This window comes from Bubalus bubalis, chromosome 22 (genome assembly GCF_019923935.1).
Source record: "Bubalus bubalis isolate 160015118507 breed Murrah chromosome 22, NDDB_SH_1, whole genome shotgun sequence".
NCBI classification, from domain to species: domain Eukaryota; kingdom Metazoa; phylum Chordata; class Mammalia; order Artiodactyla; family Bovidae; genus Bubalus; species Bubalus bubalis.
The window spans coordinates 41,066,605-41,084,990 of NC_059178.1; the positions used below are offsets into that span (position 1 = coordinate 41,066,605).

Below are 18,386 nucleotides of genomic sequence, written 5' to 3' on the forward strand. Positions count from 1 at the left end.
TCCTGGGTCTTTCTGGAGGGTTCTGAGCGCTTCCGGTCGCGTCTGTGTTCCTGGGACGCAGGCCGTGCTTGGGCCACGGTCCTCGACTCGAGGGTCGAGGTTACCACAAAGGGCCGCTTGGGCTGGGGTGGGGGTGGGGCGGGCCCGGCGGAGGCGGGGTCGCCCCCGCCCCGCCCCCGGCCGTTTCGGAAACGCGGCCCGGATAACGCCCGCGGGAAGACGCGGCGGGCAGGCAGTTCCGCTCCGAGGGCGGAAGTGCGTGCCCAGGTTTCGGCCGCTGACCAGACAGCAACATGGTGGCACCCATGCTGGAGACGTCTCATGTGTTTTGCTGCCCGAACCGGGTGCGTGGTGCCCTGAGCTGGAGCCCCGGGCCCGGAGGGCTTCTGGCCTTCGGCACGTCCTGTTCCGTGGTGCTCTATGACCCTCAGGTGAGAGAAGTGGCCGGACCCCGTCTGCTTCTGGCGCCACATCTGCTGCTTATGCTCAGGGGCGGACTCTGTAGAGGCTGCTCCAGAGCCTGGAGATCCGGTGTGCGGCCCGATCCGCTTAGGGGAGGGTGTCTGGGCGGCGGGTCTGGCTCTGGCGTGCGACACTCGCCTCTCGCCAGTCTCCTGCGCTGCGTCAGCCTGGGGTCACCGTGTCCTACAGGTGGCCTGTTAGCTGCATGGAAATTCAAACGATGAGAACCTTTCTGAAGCCTTCTGTGGAAACTGTTACACTGTTAAGGAATCAATTTGGGTTTGAAAAGATTTGCATTTAAATGTGGGTTAAAGCCATCTCACAGGTGCCATCTCATTCTTTTAAAATTTAAAGTTTTTGTTTTCTGTTTGCCTTTAGCCGATGAGCAATATTGTGATAGTCTAAGGTAACCAACCAGTGAAGGGACTCAGCCATGCATATACGTGTATCCGGGGCTATCTCAGTTTTGTATTTCCCTAAGTGTTACTTAATAAACTTTTGCTGTTTTCAGTTTCAAAGACATATCGCTTGCAGGTTAGCTTCGGGAGTGGATATTTTAAACAATGTGCCATTAGGGCAAAGGTCCTAGGAAGTGCAGCTCTTAAGCACTTATCCATTCCCAGAACTGCACCCAAATGATTGTTTTCTTGGCCTTTTTGCTACCGAACTTCTCAAGTGACTAGTTTCTGTATTCTTCCCTGAGTTCATTGTGATCCCATTCCCACTGGCTGATTTTGGACAATACAGTTAGTGTTGCTTCTCAAAAGATGCCTCAGTATAAAAAGTAAAATACTGGGAATTCAGATGCAGTGCAGGAGATAGCATTTTTTTTTTTTTTTTTTTACTAGTTTATTGCCAAATTCTGACTTAAGGGATTAGATCTCATAGACAGAGTGCCTGAAGAACTTTGGCTGAAGGTTCGTGACATTGTACAGGAGACAGGGATCAAGACCATCCCCAAGAAAAATAAATGCAAAAAAGCAAAATGGCTGTCTGAGGAGGCTTTACAAATAGCTGTGAAAAGAAGAGAAGTGAAAAGCAAAGGAGGAAAGGAAAGATATACCCATTTGAATGCAGAGTTCCAAAGAATAGCAAGGAGAGATAAGAAAGCCTTCCTCAGTGATCAATGCAAAGAAATAGAGGAAAACAATAGAAGGGGAAAGATAGAGATCTCTTCAAGAAGATTAGAGATACCAAGGGAACATTTCATGCAAAGGTGGACACAATAAAGGATAGAAATGGTGTAGACCTAATTGAAGCAGAAGATATTAAGAAGAGGTGGCAAGAATACGTAGAAGAACTATACAAAAAAGATCTTCACGACCCAGATAATCACAATGGTGTGATCACTCACCTAGAGCCAGACATCCTGGAATGCCAAGTCAAGTGGGCTTTAGGAAGCATCACTATGAACAAAGCTAGTGGAGGTGATGGAATTCCATTTGAGCTCTTTCAAATCCTAAAAGATGATGCTGTGAAAGTGCCGCACTCAATATGCCAGCAAATTTGGGAAACTCAACAGTGGCTCCAGGACTGGGAAAGGTCAGTTTTCATTCCAATCCCAAAGAAAGGCAATGCCAAAGAATGCTCAAACTACCGCACAATTGCACTCATCTCACATAATAGCAAAGTAATGCTCAAAATTCTCCAAGCCAGGCTTCAACAGGACGTGAACTGTGAACTTCCTGATGTTCAAGCTGGATTTAGAAAAGGCAAAGGAACCAGAGATCAAATTGCCAACATCCACTGGATCATCAAAAAGCAAGAGAGTTCCAGAAACACATCTATTTCTGCTTTGTTGACTATGCCAAAGCCTTTGACTGTGTGGATCACAACAAATGTGGAAAATTCTTCAAGAGATGAGAATACCAGACCACCTGACCTGCCTCTTGAGAAATCTGTATGCATGTCAGGAAGCAACAGTTAGAACTGAACATGGAACAACAGACTGATTCCAAATTGGGAAAGGAGTACATCAAGGCTGTATATTGTCACCCTGCTTATTTAACTTATATGCAGAGTACATCATGAGAAACACTGGGCTGGAAAAAGCACAAGCTCGAATCAAGATTGCCAGGAGAAATATCAATAATCTCAGATATGCAGATGACACCACCCTTATGGCAGAAAGTGAAGAAGATCTAAAGAGCCTCTTGATGAAAGTGAAAGAGGAGAGTGAAAAAGTTGACTTAAAACTCAACATTCAGAAAAGTAAAATCATGGCATCTGGTCCCATCACATCATGGCAAACAGATGGGGAAACAGTGACGGACTTTATTTTTTTGGGCTCCAGAATCACTGTAGATGGTGACTGCAGCCATGAAATTAAAAGATGCGTACTCCTTGGAAGAAGAGTTATGACCAACCTAGACAGCATATTAAAAAACAGAGAGATTACTTTGCCCACAAAGGTCCATTTAGTCAAAGCTATGGTGTTTCCAGTATTCATGTATGGATGTGCGTGTTGGACTATAAAGAAAGCTGAGGGCTGAAGAATTGATGCTTTTGATCTGTGGTGTTGGAGAAGACTCTTGAGAGTCCCTTGGATTGCAAGGAGGTCCAACCAGTTCATCCTAAAGGACATCAGTGCTGGATATTCACTGGAAGGACTGATGCTGAAACTGAAACTCCAATACTTTGGCCACCTGATGCGAAGAACTGACTGATTGGAAAAGACCCTTATACTGGGAAAGATTGAAGGCAGGAGGAGAAGGGGACGACAGAGGATGAGATGGTTGGATGGCATCACCGACTCAATGGACATGAGTTTGAGTAAACCGCTGGAGTTGGTGATGGACCAGGAGGCCTGGCATGTTGCAGTCCATGGGGTCGCAAAGAGGTGGGACAGGACTGAGTGACTGAACTGAACTGAGTTTATTAATTTTATTAAAAAGTCCATCATCTTAGACATACAAAGGATGAGATGGTTAGATAGCATCACTGACTCAATGAACATGAATCTGAGCAAACTCCAGGTTATGGTGGAGGACAAAGGAGCCTGGCGGGCTGCACTCCATGGGGTTGCAAAGAGTCAGACAGAACTTTGTGACTAAAGGACCGCGGACGCATGACACATAGTCGACCAGTTGGCAACTGAAAAGATGCTCAACATCACTAATTAGAGAAATGCAAATCAAAACCTCAATGAGGTATCACCTCAGACTGGTCAAAATGGCTCTCATCAGAAAAATCTACAAATAATAAATATGGAGAGGGTCTGGAGAAAAGGGAACCTTCCTAGGATGTTGGTGGGAATGTAAACTAGTGCAGCCACTATGGAAAACAGTTCAGTGTTCCTTAAAAGACTAAGAGATAGCATATGAGCCAGCAGTCCCACTCCTGGAGATATATCTGGAAAGCACAAAAAATGTAATTCAAAAAGTTGCATATACCACAGTGTTCATAGCAACACTATTTACAACCGTCAAGACATGGGGGAGCCTTGTGGGCTGCTGTCTGTGGGGTTGCACGGAGTCAGACACGACTGAAGCGATTTAGCAGCAGCAGCAGCAAGACATAGAAGCAATTTATATGTCCATCGACAGATGAATGGATAAAGAGGATGTGGTGAGATATATATATATATATATATATATATATATATATACACACACACACACGCGCACACACATGCACACATACACAAGGGAATACAATTTAGCCATGGAAAGAATGAAGTAATACCATTTGCAGCAACGTGGATGGACCTACAGATAATCATACTAAGTAAGACAGAGAAAGATAAATGCCATATGGTATCACTTACATGTGGAATCTAAAAAATATTACAAAGGAACTTATTTACAAAACAAATATTCTCACAGACTTTCGGTTGCCTAACGGGAATGGGGCAGGGAGGGATAAATTAGGGCTTTGAGATTAACAGATATGTACTACAGTATATCTTGGATAAACAATGAGGACCTATAGTATAGCACAGGGAACTATTTTCAGTATCTTGCAATAGCCTATAATGGAAAAGAATCTGAAAAAGAATAACTGAATCACTTTGCTTTATACCTGAATCATTGTAAATCAGCCATACCTAAGTTAAAAAGTTCCATCATCCTCCTATCCAATGCAGAGTCAAACTTATAAATGAAATAGTTGTACTCATTTTTCTTGAGCTTGCTTGCCTCCTTCCAGTTTTTGTTTTGTTATTACCGGGCACTCTTCAAGAGCTTTTTAAATTTTATTGAAGTATAGTTGCTTTATAGTGCTGTGTTAGTTTCTGTGTCCAGCAGAGTGATTCAGGTATACACATATATAGTAGCTTGCGTTTGCAGATTCCAGACTTTGAATCCGTCCATCCTTCACCCTCCACCCCCTGACAATGACAAGTCTGTGTCTGTGGGTCTGTTTCTATTTTGAAGATACGTTCATTTGTGTCATATGTTAGATTCCACATAATGATATTTGTCTTTCTCTTTCTGACTTTCCTAGTATGATAATCTCCAAGTTCATCCATGTTGCTTCAAATGGCCTTATTTTTTTTTTTTTTATGGCTGAGTAATATTACCTTGTATGTGTGTGTGTGTATATGTATATCATGTTTTCTTTATCCCTTCATCTGTCGATAGATATGTAGGTTGCTTCCATTTCTTGACTATTGTAAAAATAGTGCTGCTTTGAACATCAGGGTGCATGCATGTTTTGAATTAGAGTTTTCACCTTTTCCAGATATATTCCCGGTAGTGGGGTAGCTGATCATTTGGTAGTTCTATGTTTAGTTTTTTAAGGTAGTGTTTTCCATAGTGGTTGCATCCATTTACATTCCTACCAGCAGTGTAGCAGGGTAGACCACTGCCACAACCACTCCCTCTTCAGCATTTGTTACTTGTAGACTTGTTAATGATGGCCTTTCTGACTGGTGTGAGGTGATACCTCATTGTAGTTTTGCGTTCCATTTCTCTAATAATTAGCGATGTTGAGCATCTTTTCACATACCTCTTAGCCATCTGTGTGTCTTCTTTCTAGAAATGTCTAGATCTTCTGCTCATTTTTTGAAAATTTTTGTTGTTGTTATTGAACTGTGTGAGCTGTTTGTATATTTTAGAAATTAAGCCCTGGTTGGTCACATCATTTATAGATGTTTTCTCCCAGTCTGTAGGTTGTCTTTTAGTTTTGTTTATGCTTTCCTTTACTATGGTGTAAAAGCTTATAAGTTTGATTAGATCCCATTTGTTAATTTTGCTTCTATTTCTGTTGCTTTGGGAGACTGGTCTAAGAAAACATTGATACAATTTTTGTTAGAGATTGTTTTGCCTGTTTTCTCTTACAGGAGTTTAACAATGTCATGTCTTATATTTAAGTCTTTAAGCCATTTTATTTTGGGGTTTGATGTGAGGGTGTGTTCTGACTTTATTGATTTACATACAGCTGTCCAGATTTCCTGACACTTATTGCTGAAGAGACTGTCTTTTTTCATTGTATATTCTTGCCTCCTTTGTCAAAAACTAATTGACCCTAGGTGTGTGGGTTTATTTCTAGGCTCTCTGTTTTGTTCCATTGATCCATATGTCTATTTTTTTTGCCAGTGCCATGTTGTTTTGATTCCTGTAGCTTTGTAGCATTGTCTGATGTCTGGAAAGGTTATGCTTCATGCTTTGTTCTTTTCCATGCACTCTTAACTGGCGAGATAAATCACATAAAACCAAAGGTAAACTTTACTTTGGCCATCAACCAAGACTGTAGAAGCCTATCTTTCTGCAGCTGTCTAATGGATTTGTACCCATGCCTTCCACCACATTTTTATTTTTAATGATAAATTGGTGGCTATCTCAGGGGATTTTTTTTTTTTCCCCCTCAGGGGATTTTAGCATCAAGAAAAAAGCTGTATGGATCCTAGAAAGTTTTGTTTTGTTAAGTATTGTTGGCTGGGTATTTAATTAAATATAGGATTAAACGTGTCAGATGCTAAAGTGAAACTTCAGAGATGATGTTCGTTCAGCAGACTTTTGACGCTAGTCTTGAACTGAGTGATGATGACACAAATATAATGGGTTATGACTCCTGCCCATCAGGGAATTCTCATTCTGGTGAGAAAGACAATGAAATACTTTAAATCAGCAGGCTCCAGTGTTTTTGGCACCAGGGACTGGTTTCATGGAAAACAGTTTTTCCACAGACCAGGGATGTGAGGGTACGTTTTGGAATGATTCAGGCTCGTTATATTTATTGTGCAGTTTATCATTATTACATCAGGTCCATCTCAGATCATCAGGCATTAGATCCTGGAAGCTGGGGGCCCTGCTTTAGATTGTTTCCCAAACTCATATAACCCATGTGTGAACTATATTAGCTTATGCACATTTCCCTTTGTATACCTTTTTCTCAGCTGTGAGAATTCCAGTTGATGTGTAAGCAGGTGTGAAGTCAGTGCTCTAGGCAACCGGTAAAGAAAGGGCTGTAAGAGCTGGGCCCAGTAGGCATAGAGTCTCCAGCAGTGGGGGATGTAGAGAAAACCCAGGTGTGGAGTGATCTGGTGAAAGCAGCAGTCTGAGGATCTGCAGGGAACCTGGCCGTAGGCCCTGAAGGGATCTGATGTCTGAGGAACTTCGTAGTTGTGGCCTAGTGACCTTGTGTCCTTAAGGCTGAAGAATCCAACACCAGATCAGCCATGGCATGCTAAGTAAGCTATGATTTTGTGTCCATCAATCATGCATTCCCTGAATGAAGGGATTTTTCTTTTGGTCAACCCAGTTCTTGAATTTGTACAAGCATGGTAAAAGTAGGCCCTGAGACCAGTGAGAACATAGGCCCTTGTCTAATCTGGTTTGGAGACAGGCTCCCTAAATAAGAAGAGGGTAGGGCTGAGTGAATGTGGAGTGGGGAAAAAGGCAGGAATGAATTTTGAAAAGTGAATGGATGACTTAAGCCATGGTAAAGTTTATGAGTTAAGGAAGGTGATTCTGTTTGAAGTAATCCTGAACGTTTTCTGACATCTGGTATTTATTAATTTATCAGCTCCTCTGTGGGACACATTCCAACATACTATCTGGTGTTTTCCCCTCTACAGAAAAGGGTTGTTATCACCAACCTGAATGGTCATACTGCTCGAGTCAATTGCTTACAGTGGATTTGTAAACAGGATGGTTGTAAGTATTAATCTAACTTCTCTTAATTTAACATTACTGTATCTGATATTATGTATTTAGAAAAATAGAAGAAAAATGACATGCCCAATGAAATATCTGACTTATACTACTTCTGCTTTGTAGCAATTGAAGCATGGATAACACAGCAGTACTTAGGATGAGGGTAGAGGCAGCCCCCTACTGAGGCGAGAGCCCCGCCATTGCCCACAGCTTTTGATCCAAAGCCTTGTATGCAGGGCTTGTATTGGAGCCCAGACTGGGATTCAGAAAATTCAGCCTGTAGGTGGTCTGTTTCTGCCACAGACAAACAATTGGTTTTTTAGGCAAGGCATTGAATTTTTGTTGACCCTAGTTTGCATCTTAGTAATATACAAAAAGTAAAACTTTGAACTAAATCAGTGAGTGATTCATGAAAGCTATGAGGTCAAAATTATTTTCTGAATAATACTAAGAAGTTATTCCTAGTCTTCATTCTGTCCCAAGTATGCAGCGCCATTTTCCAGTGGCTACATAATATGTGATGTTGCCACAGTTTAAACACAGGAGCAGATATGAAAATCCAGGTGTATTCTAATAAAGTCAGACTTTAAAGAGGTTTGCTGAAATATTAAACAGTACCTTTCTTCTTATTAAATTTTTTGTTTTGGGAAATACAGGGTTTCCCCCTATTAAAAAATGTTATGTTCTTGTTATTCGTAAGTCAACTAATAGACAAGTATTTTTCAAATTTTCCAGTTTTAATTTCTGTTGTGATTAATATTGACACATATAGCCTATATAAACAAAAGGTCTTTGGGGTCCTTAAAAAATTTTATGAGTGTCAATGAGTCCTGATATCAAAACATTTGGGAATTGCTGGACTAGATTATCTCCAGGTCTCTTTCATCTCTGAGATTCCACGGCTCCAGAATTTTTATTTAACTTTGCTTTTAGATGGGCTTCTAAAATCCTGTGGAAATTCCTCATATGTCTTAACTATACCTACTATAGTGTTCTTATGGACTCTGAATTAATTTTATTTTTTGATTTTGCAACTATTTATTGAGCGCATTCTGAGCCAGGCCCAAAGGCAAAATTTCCTGAATTAGTGAGCTGTGGTTTTATCTATGACATTAAAAAAACATTTAATAAGCTACTTACTACAGTTGGTAATGCCAAGTTAGTCACATTAGGTCAGTAAAAACCATTAAATATTAGAAAGAGTGGCTGTTAGTACATATATTAAAATACAATTGTAATTATATTAATTGCCACCAAATGACATCAAAGCCTACTTGAATCTCAGTATAGGGATTCCTTTTAAAGTATTAATTTGGGCTTGTATGTTTTATCTTCCTTTTAAAAGTGAGGTTACATAAAATGAATTGCTTGTGTATCACTGAAATCTATTATAGTTATGATTGATTTTCTCAGAATTGGATTCTATTGCCAGATAATTCAGGTACTCTTTCTAACCCATATATCAATGACATGAAATTCTAATGATATTATTTTATATTTCCAAAACATCTGATTCTTATCACATTACTTTCATGTACCTTAGAGCAATTATCAGAATCATATAATTAGGTCAGTGGCTTAATTGCCATGACACATGAAGAAATTAAAGCCCAAGATTGCACCTGGCTGGCAGCAGGGTTAGGATATGAGCCTGGGACTTTTGAGTACAAATCTAATGTGTTTAGATAGTCTGCCAGCTGTTTCATCTAACTATCTAGACATCAGTCAGTTCAGTTCAGTTCAGTCGCTCAGTCGTGTCCGACTCTTTGTGACCCCATGAATCGCAGCATGCCAGGCCTTCCTGTCCATCACCAACTCCCGGAGTTCACTCAGACTCATGTCCATCGAGTCGGTGATGCCATCCAGCCATCTCATCCTCTGTCGTCCCCCTTCTCCTCCTGCCCCCAATCCCTCCCAGCATCAGAGTCTTTTCCAATGAGTCAACTCTTCGCATGAGGTGGCCAAAGTACTGGAGTTTCAGCTTTAACATCAGTCCTTCCAAAGAAATCCCAGGGCTGATCTCCTTCAGAATGGACTGGTTGGATCTCCTTGCAGTCCAAGGGACTCTCAAGAGTCTTCTCCAACACCACAGCTCAAAAGCATCAATTCTTTGGCGCTCAGCCTTCTTCACAGTCCAACTCTCACATCTATACATGACCACAGGAAAAACCATAGCCTTGACTAGACAGACCTTTGTTGGCAAAGTAATGTCTCTGCTTTTGAATATGCTATCTAGGTTGGTCATAACTTTCCTTCCAAGGAGTAAGCGTCTTTTAATTTCATGGCTGCATTCACCATCTGCAGTGATTTTGGACCCCCAAAAAATAAAAGTCTGACACTGTTTCCACTGTTTCCCCATCTATTTCCCATGAACCAGCAGAAATAAATAAACGGAAAATCCAAACCAAAATTAGATTAGATTATTTCCCCCTTTTTGATTCTTATTCATTTTCTTCTATCAATAAATGTTTGAAGGAGCTATTTTGAAATATGTGTTTGATTTCAAAAATATTTCATGTGCTTGATAGCACCAGCTAACTGTAATGGCTGGTATGTTATTTCTACCCAAAGTGTTTAGCCTGAGTCTCATAAGGAAAAACCAGGCAAATTCACATTGAGGGACATTCGGCAAAACAACTGGCCTGGACTCGCATTGTGACAAAAGGAGAAACTGGAAAGTTATTCAGGATTAAAGGAGATTTAAAAGATGTGTCAATCAAAGGCATAATGTATGGTCCTTAGATTTTTGACTAAAAAAGAAGTTACAGAAGACATCACTGGGACAATCTTGGGGAATTTTAATATGTATTATTATGTAACATTACTGTGTCAGTGTTAACATTCTTGAACGCTATTATTATATGTGGTGGCTCAGTGGGTAAAGGATCCACCTGTCAATGCAGGAAATTTGGGTTCGATCCCTGCGTTGGCGAGATAGATCCCGTATTGAAGGAAATGGCAGAGCACCCCAGTATTTATGCCTGGGAAATTCCATGGATAGAGAAGCCTGGTAGGCTACAGTCCATGGGGTCGCAGACAGTCGGACATGACTGAGCAACTAATCAACAACAATGTAGGAGAGTGTTCCAGTTTTTGAGAAGAATAGGGTAAAATATCTTAAGGAGCAAAGGTCATCATGCCTCCAACTTATTTTTGAATGGTTTATCAAAAGCAAAAATGGAGGTGTGTGTAAATGTACACACAGGGAGCAAGATATTAAGCAAATATGGCAAAATCTTAACAGTTGGTGAATACAGGTAAAGGTATGTGAGTTTTGTTTTTTCCATAGCTTTGAAGTTTTTCAAAATAGCTGGGAAAAAAATGTTCACTGAGATACGATTTTTTTCAGCTCCTTCAACTGAATTAGTTTCTGGAGGATCTGATAATCAAGTGATTCACTGGGAAATAGAGAATAATCAGGTGGGTAGACATGTTTATGGTTATAAGAAATGACTGTTATATCTACAGTTATTTTCAGTTTTTCCTGTCATTTTTCTTGTGTTCCTCCTTGCTGAAGTTCCTCATTCTTGCTTATCAGTAATCCAGATCCTGTATCTTCCGTATGTCATAGGTCCTGTCCCCTTCCTTCTAATACCTGCTTCCATATTCATAGGCTTTCAGTCATTTCTTTGAATGTCTTATCATTTGAAATAATTTACAAAGTGCTCTTACATGGGCTATTTTGTTTTCGGTGATCGCAAAAATTCATACTGCTGTGTGGATAGGACAATGGTTGCCTTGTGGTTAGAGATTTATATAATTCTGCGTGATGTTATAATATGCAGTACTGGGTGTGCATGGACCTCTACGGATGGATGTTTAGGTTGGTTCTAGTTGGAAGCAGAGATTAAAAATGTGAAGTTGGTGCATCAGATATTTGAACATCTGCCATGCAGAAGATACAAATGAGGCAAAATCCTATTCGTGAATTGTGCATATATATCAAAGGCAAAATGTGCTTAAATAACTACAGATTTGTTTAATAAGTACAAAGGTGGCTCTGTAGGTGAGTGCTTGCACTTGCTATACCACAACCATACCGCTGTGAAAGTTCAATAGGGATTTAAGAGGGGGCCCTCGAGTTGAGTCTAATAGTATGAGATGATTTTCTTAGGAAGAATTAAAGGGTTGAGGATTCCAAGTAGGAAAAATGCATGAATCAAAGTTCAGGTAAGAAAGGAGACCATTTGCTCAGAAGTATTCAGTTTTCACCATAGCCTGAGGTGTCTTAAGGGCAGGGCTTTTTGAGCTCGTTCAGAGAATTATTCATCTGTAAGCTCTGTGTAAAAAGGAATCTGTGGCCACTGGGAAAACAGCGCATACACTTTTCTTAGAGAATCACTAAGTGTGCATGAGCGTAGTGAAGGCTCTGAAAAGCTCTGACATGGGCAGACCTGCTCATCTTTTTTCAGCCAGTGTTTCCTTCAAGTCTGATTCCCCGCCCCCCCCTTTAAATCCCTTAGCATCCATTGTAACTTTGAGGAACACAGTTTTGGAAATATTTCTGGATACCACATGACAGGCAGTAGAAGTGTTACTTTTCTAGTAAGAAGAGGAGGAGACGATTTCGTGAGACTGAGTTCACGAGTTTGTTCTTTATGAACAGGCATTTGGAAGTCATTCAGGATTTCTTGCCTGGAAAATCCTATGGACAGAGGAGCCTGGTGGGCTTCTGTCCACAGGATCACGGGAATCGAACATGACTTAGCCGCTAAACCCACCACCAGCAGCAGGATTTCTAGGTAGTGGAGTATGTATGTCAAAGGCAAATGAGTCTGACAGGAGTGTGCCAAATTGGAATGGGAAAAAATATGAAGGAAGAGATATGAAATGTATTTGTGAAGGCAAAATTATTTTGGCATTGACTAGATAGTTGTCAAAGGAGTGGGAATCTCGTGGGTAGAGAAGTGAGAAATCAAAAACAGTGGGATTCTGTCTCCAGGCCCTGGAAGAAAGAAGCTTCTACAAAGCAAAATAGGCAAGTGGGAGGGAAGATGTTGTAAACATTTTACTTGTATTGCTGGCCAGACACCCAGACTTGTCTCCAGAGAAAGGGGCCAGATGTGGAGGTGGGGATTGTGGAGTCACTTAGACTTGAATGAGAACTGCAAAGGCTTATGTAGCAAAGCAGCTCCTATTTGGACTTATCTTGGCAGAGGAATTCAGAGAGAACCACTTGAGCACTCATTTTTGAGACCTTGAGTTGAGACTTGCAAGACTCTTTTGTCAGTGCTGCCCTAAACTTCTGTCGGTAGAGAGACTTGCAGGCTAAGTATCTGATGGCAGACGGTGAACTTAGACATGGACCAGAAAGGAGGCTGAGGCTAAACAGGAAGAGCAGGAAGATGAAAGGCCTCAAAGAAGGATGAAGGGAATAAGAGGATTTGGGGGAAGGAGTCACACATTGTAGCTTGAGAGGCTTAAAGGTTCCGTCTGGTATGCATTTTCACGCACACAGGTGCTCACTGCATCTTGACTTCTGATAAAAGGAGATAGTTCTAAGCTGGCATAATGAGAGATTTGAGTCTTTGACTAGTGGGCATTGTTTTTTAACAAGCCAGTGAACTTGAGAGATTTGTTTTGTTTGAGCTTTTAAGATTCTCTGATGGTTGAAATAAAATTCTGCTTAAAGATGTGAAGTGACATAGAAAAGAAATTTATGATTGCCATAGGGGAAAGGGGATGGGGATGGGGTAAAATTAGGAGCCTGGGACTAGCAGATACAAACTATAAAAAATGAACAACACAACAAGGCCCTACTGTATATAGTACAGGGAACTTTATTCAAAACCATAATAGGAAAGGATATGAAAAAGAATATGTATAATACAACGTAACACTGTAAATCAATACTTCAGTATAAAGTAAAACAGAAAAAAACAGGTGTGAAATGAGTTTTTCTATAGATTTAACATTTGGGAGGTAATTATACAGACTCAGATAGCATTACCGAGTGGACATGAATTTGAGCGATCTCCGAGAGATAGTGAAGGATGGGGAAGCCTGGCATACTGCAGTCCCTGGGGTTGCAAAGAGTTGTACACGACTTAGTGACTGAGCAACAACAATAACAATAAATTTTAAATACCGGAAAGTATAAAGAAGAAAAAAGACACAAAATTTCCGTGGCTAACATTCTAATGAAGATTGTTCCATATCTCTAGTGTTTAATTATGTACTGAAGTGATTTTGTTTACTTGAGTTTTAAAAAGTGTTTTTTTTTTTCAGAGAAGTCAAAGGTTAATGACTACAGGAAGTTAGTATACAAAGCCTTATACGTAACTATTAATTACCTTTTTGAGTGGCAGAGTTCTACTTAAGTAATTGGAAAAACAATTGAGATATTTAAGGCACCTCTATTTCAGCAGACAACAATTTACAAAACATACCTCTCAAGGAAAGTGGTAAATCTTACATATTTGGAACTCTAAAAATACAGACCCACAAAAACAGAAATGATACTACAGGGCATAATCTTGCATAGCAAGCAGGAAGACTGATAACCAGGTGGCATTTCCCAGTTTTTGCCAGTTCTTCATTTTGTAGCTCTGCTTGATACATGCAAGTATTATGAGTGGATGCTGAAAAAACTTGGTAAAAGTTTGATAGAAAACAGAACATTTACTCATCCCCAAAACATAATCTCACATGTTGCTGCTAAGTCACTTCAGTCGTGTCCGACTCTGTGTGACCCCATAGACGGCAGCCCACCAGGCTCCCCTGTCCCTGGGATCCTCTAGGCAAGAACATTGGAGTGGGTTGCCAGTTCCTTCTCCAATGCATGAAATCGAAAAGTGAAAGTGAAGTCGCTCAGTCGTGTCTGACTTAGTGACCCCATGGACTGCAGCCTACCAGGCTCCTCTGTCCATGGGATTCTCCAGGCAAGAGTACTGGAGTGGGGTGCCATTGCCTTCTCACATATTACCACCAAAAAATTTTTCATAGTGAAAAAACATGGTTGACGCTACCTTTGCTAAAATATCAAAGGTAATTTCACTGATAGTGGAACAGGCTGACATTGCATGTCTCCTGGTGTGTTACACTGATGTGACAACGTCACAATGTCAGCCCTGGATCTTTTCATGGGGAGACGTCAGACCAATCCTAGAGGAGGAGCAGTCCACAAATCTGGCCTGTAGTCTTCAAAGGTTTCAGTGTCATAGATGTCTTTCCATGGTGATAAGTGAGCATTATCCTTTTTGTTGGCTTAGAATATAAGTCTGAAATTATTTAATCAGTTTCCTATTAACACTTTTTTTTCCTATTAATACTTTTAAGTTGATTGCAGTTTTCCTGAAGAGTGTATGATAAGTATCCTTTTGTATTTGTCTTTTATTTCAGTTAAACTAGTGCTGTTCTCTCAGAGTAGGTTCTTAGATGTGAGATTGCTATGTCAAGGGATGTGCACATTTTGTGTGTTGTTAATATAATCAGACAGACTTCTCACAAGTTTATGTTCTTCTCAGCTTGTTCTTGTTCAGTCACTAAGTTGTGTCTGACTCTTTGCAGCACGCCAGGCTTCCCTGTCCTTCACTGTCTCAGCTTGAAAGGACTTATTTCTGGGTCAGGCATTTTAACAGTGCCTTTAATCCTCTGATTCTAGTTAAGTGCGGGTAAAACTGATAATTCTTTTGTTTCACATAGCGTTTTTGTTATTCTTTGTGATTCAGCTTTTACAAGCAGTCCACGTCTCGGGCCATGAAGGACCTGTTTATGCAGTGCATGCTGTTTACCAGAGGAGGGCACCAGACGTTGCATTGCATACACTGATAGTGTCCGCAGCTTCCGATTCTACTGTTCGAGTCTGGTCTAAACAGGGTTCTGAAGGTAGGTTTAGAGACATTGTTCCAAACAGATGAAATAATAATTATCAAATGAACAGCATCGTAGAAGAGCATCCTCATAATTTTTTCAGTCTTTCGAGCAGTTTTTGAAATGTTAAAAATCTAATCTACATGTTTTTTTCTTTTACACTTTTCTAGAATTCCTGTTTACCAAACTGTTGATAATGTAAATTCCTTCAAAGCCTTTTCATTTAAGTCTTTTTGTTCTCTGTAACCTTGTTCTCTTGTAACCTTAAAGCTGACCATTTAAATTCCCATTGTCACTGGGGGCTCAGAACTGACTTTTCTCATCTCCTTGGTGATGTCCAGGGTTCTGATGATGCCACTGGACCTCTCCAGGTGGATAAGCTGAGTTGTTCATGGTGTGTTTTATTTCTTAGTGACATGCCTTCAGACCTTGAACTTTGGAAATGGATTCGCTCTGGCTCTCTGCTTGTCTTTTTTGCCTAATATTGATGGTGAGTTTCCTGCTAAGTGTATATTAAAAGAGCAGCATATTTTTATATCTCCATACAACCAGGACCTCAAAGAAACATATTGGATCTTAATTTTGTGTCTGAATATTTTCAGAAGACAAGTTGAGAGACATGGATAACATACTTTTGTTCTCAGTAGTCAAATGATCTATCTGTGTATAAAACATAAGGTTAAGGGGGTGGCTGTTAGAAACTTCAGTAGCTGTTAAAAATTTAAGTGATTTAATATGAACTTGAGATTGATATTCCTATTTATCAGATATATGTTCAATATAGATGAAATTTGGGGAAATTGCCTAGCTCTGTAGAAGGTGGAGGTCTGGGATAAGTTGAGAAAGTACTAAGGATGGGCCCTGTGAGCATTTCTCTCGAGGTGACAGCCCCTGCCCATTGTGTGCAGTGGCAGTTTGCCTCAGGCCACTTAAAATCTCTAAACGAAAAATGTCCTTTTGCTGGGAAGCCCGTCTGTACCTGTCTTTGATTATTCTCCACCCGGATGGTGGCCAGCGCACGTCAGACAGTCTTGTGGCTCCTCAGATGCCTGGAGGACAGAGCTGGTGGGCAGAGACTGGGCCTGGAAACCTCCAGGCTGTTTTGCCCTCTGCAGCAGGAGCTGCAACTCCGTGGTCTCACGTGATGTTCCACTTTCTGCCAGGGCTTCCCGGGAGGAGGAACTTGCACACATTCTGTTCTGGTTTTTGTTACATAGAATTTCATTTCTTCGCATCTGTACTGAGGCTGAGTGACTAGCGTTTTATGGCTTTTTAAAAAAATTGATTTAAAGAAAACTAATTTTACAGTCACAACTTTCATAGCTTTTTAACCACATAGTTATATATGTGCTCTTATTTTGTTCTTTAATTACTCCGTGAATTTTGTTTTAGTATCAAATTCTCGAAATGTAGGGTCCTCAAAGTAACAAACATACCCTTAAATCTTTGTGCAATAACCAGGATGCTGGGCTCTTAGTCACTCTCCCGGATTTTTTATTATTCACTTGGGCTAATGATTCCTATTAAGTGTTCTGGCTGACATGGTTAAGTGCTCCCAGCTTGTTTTTACTGCTGAGCTCTTTTTACTGCTCCTTCTATAGTAAATGACATAGAACAGAGCAGAGGATTCTGTTAATAGTCATTCTTTGCCAAGTATCCATTTAATAGAATATTCTAGAATGTTCATTTTATTCCTAAAGATGTTACTGTGTGCTTTCAATTTATTTGTTCAGTGATGTGGGAAATAGAAGTCAAGGCTCTACCTAGAACTTAGGACACGGCATAGGTGATTGTCATAACTTAGGATGGATGTTATGATGTTGCATGATATTTTATATATATATATATATATGTTATATGATGCTTATAGTAATGCCTCTTTTTTCTCCCAGTGCCGGTATTAGCATGTGGTGATGATGACTGCAAAATTCACTTATTTGTTCAACAAAACAATCAGGTAATTGTTCATGTTTCTTTAAGAGGCTAGAATTATGTTCTGCTTAATTCCATATCTTAAGACAGACTTTCTAGATTATAGAATTTGGGGGATGTTCTGATCTAAGTTGACCAATCCAATAGGAAAATATTTTCGACAGTCCTCTGTTAAACCGCTTGTCGCTCTTTGATCGCCAAGTATTCTGCTGCTGCTTTGGCCTCCAAGTCCAGAGTTGTTGCGGAATACAGTCGTTAGGTGGGGAAGAAGAGAGGGAAATGTAGCAGTAGTAGGTTTTCTTAAGAAATTTAAATGAAGTATAATATACCTATCGTGACATACACCCCAGCAGTGATTATTTGTCCTTATAATCTTTTCCTGTTCTTTGAGTGGTTAAACCAGAGGGAAGGTTCAGAAAGAGGGTTGGTTAACCCTATGTTCATTTAGTTAATAGAGCCTGAGTGAAAGGCGCTCAGCCATGCCTGCTCTTTGTGACCCTATGGACTATACAGTCCATGAAAGTCTCCAGATCAGAATACTGGAGTGCGTAGCTGTTCCCTTCTCCAGGGGATCTTCCCAACCCAGGGACTGAACCCAGGTCTCCTGCATTGCAGGTGGATTATTTACAAGCTGAGCCACCAGGAAAGCCCTAGAATACTGGAGTGCGTAGCCTATCCCTTCTCCAGCGGATCTTCCCGACCCAGGAATCAAACTGGGGTCTCCTGCATTGCAGGTGGATTCTTTACCAGCTGAGCTACCAGGAAATCCCTAGTTAATAATAGAGATACTTATTTCTTTGCATTTTATAAGAAAGTTAAAAATCATTGTGTTCAGCTGCCCAGCTTTTTTCTATATTGTATCTACAGCATATGTCATTTTACCTTGTGAACAGTTGGTGTATTTGGGGACTACAGATATTATCTACTCATGACTGCTCAGTTAAATGATATAGATGATGAGTTTTTTTCATTCCCAAGTGAGAACTCTATCTTATGACTGATGAGATAGTGTTCCCAGTTTTTTTAAAAAATGCAGGAGGAATGGCTGAGATCAAATGAGGTCACTGATATACATTAAAATAT

At 40.4% G+C, this 18,386-nt stretch overlaps 1 protein-coding gene across 2 annotated transcripts in view; it reads left to right on the plus strand.

The window, feature by feature from the left end:
• The first annotated feature begins 110 nt into the window (after positions 1–110).
• The window catches only part of ELP2 (elongator acetyltransferase complex subunit 2), a 46,986-nt gene continuing 28,710 nt past the window's right edge, over positions 111–18,386 (plus strand). Inside the window, exons 1-7 of one of the 2 annotated variants that reach the window (XM_045164050.1) lie at positions 111–431; positions 7,481–7,559; positions 10,909–10,979; positions 15,230–15,386; positions 15,784–15,861; positions 16,417–16,609; positions 17,253–17,328. In XM_045164050.1, coding sequence (XP_045019985.1) covers positions 294–431; positions 7,481–7,559; positions 10,909–10,979; positions 15,230–15,386; positions 15,784–15,861; positions 16,417–16,609; positions 17,253–17,328 — 792 coding nt within the window. In that variant the 5' untranslated portion in view covers positions 111–293. The remainder of the gene's footprint in view (positions 432–7,480; positions 7,560–10,908; positions 10,980–15,229; positions 15,387–15,783; positions 15,862–16,416; positions 16,610–17,252; positions 17,329–18,386) is intronic. The other variant, XM_045164049.1, reaches the window with a different exon arrangement.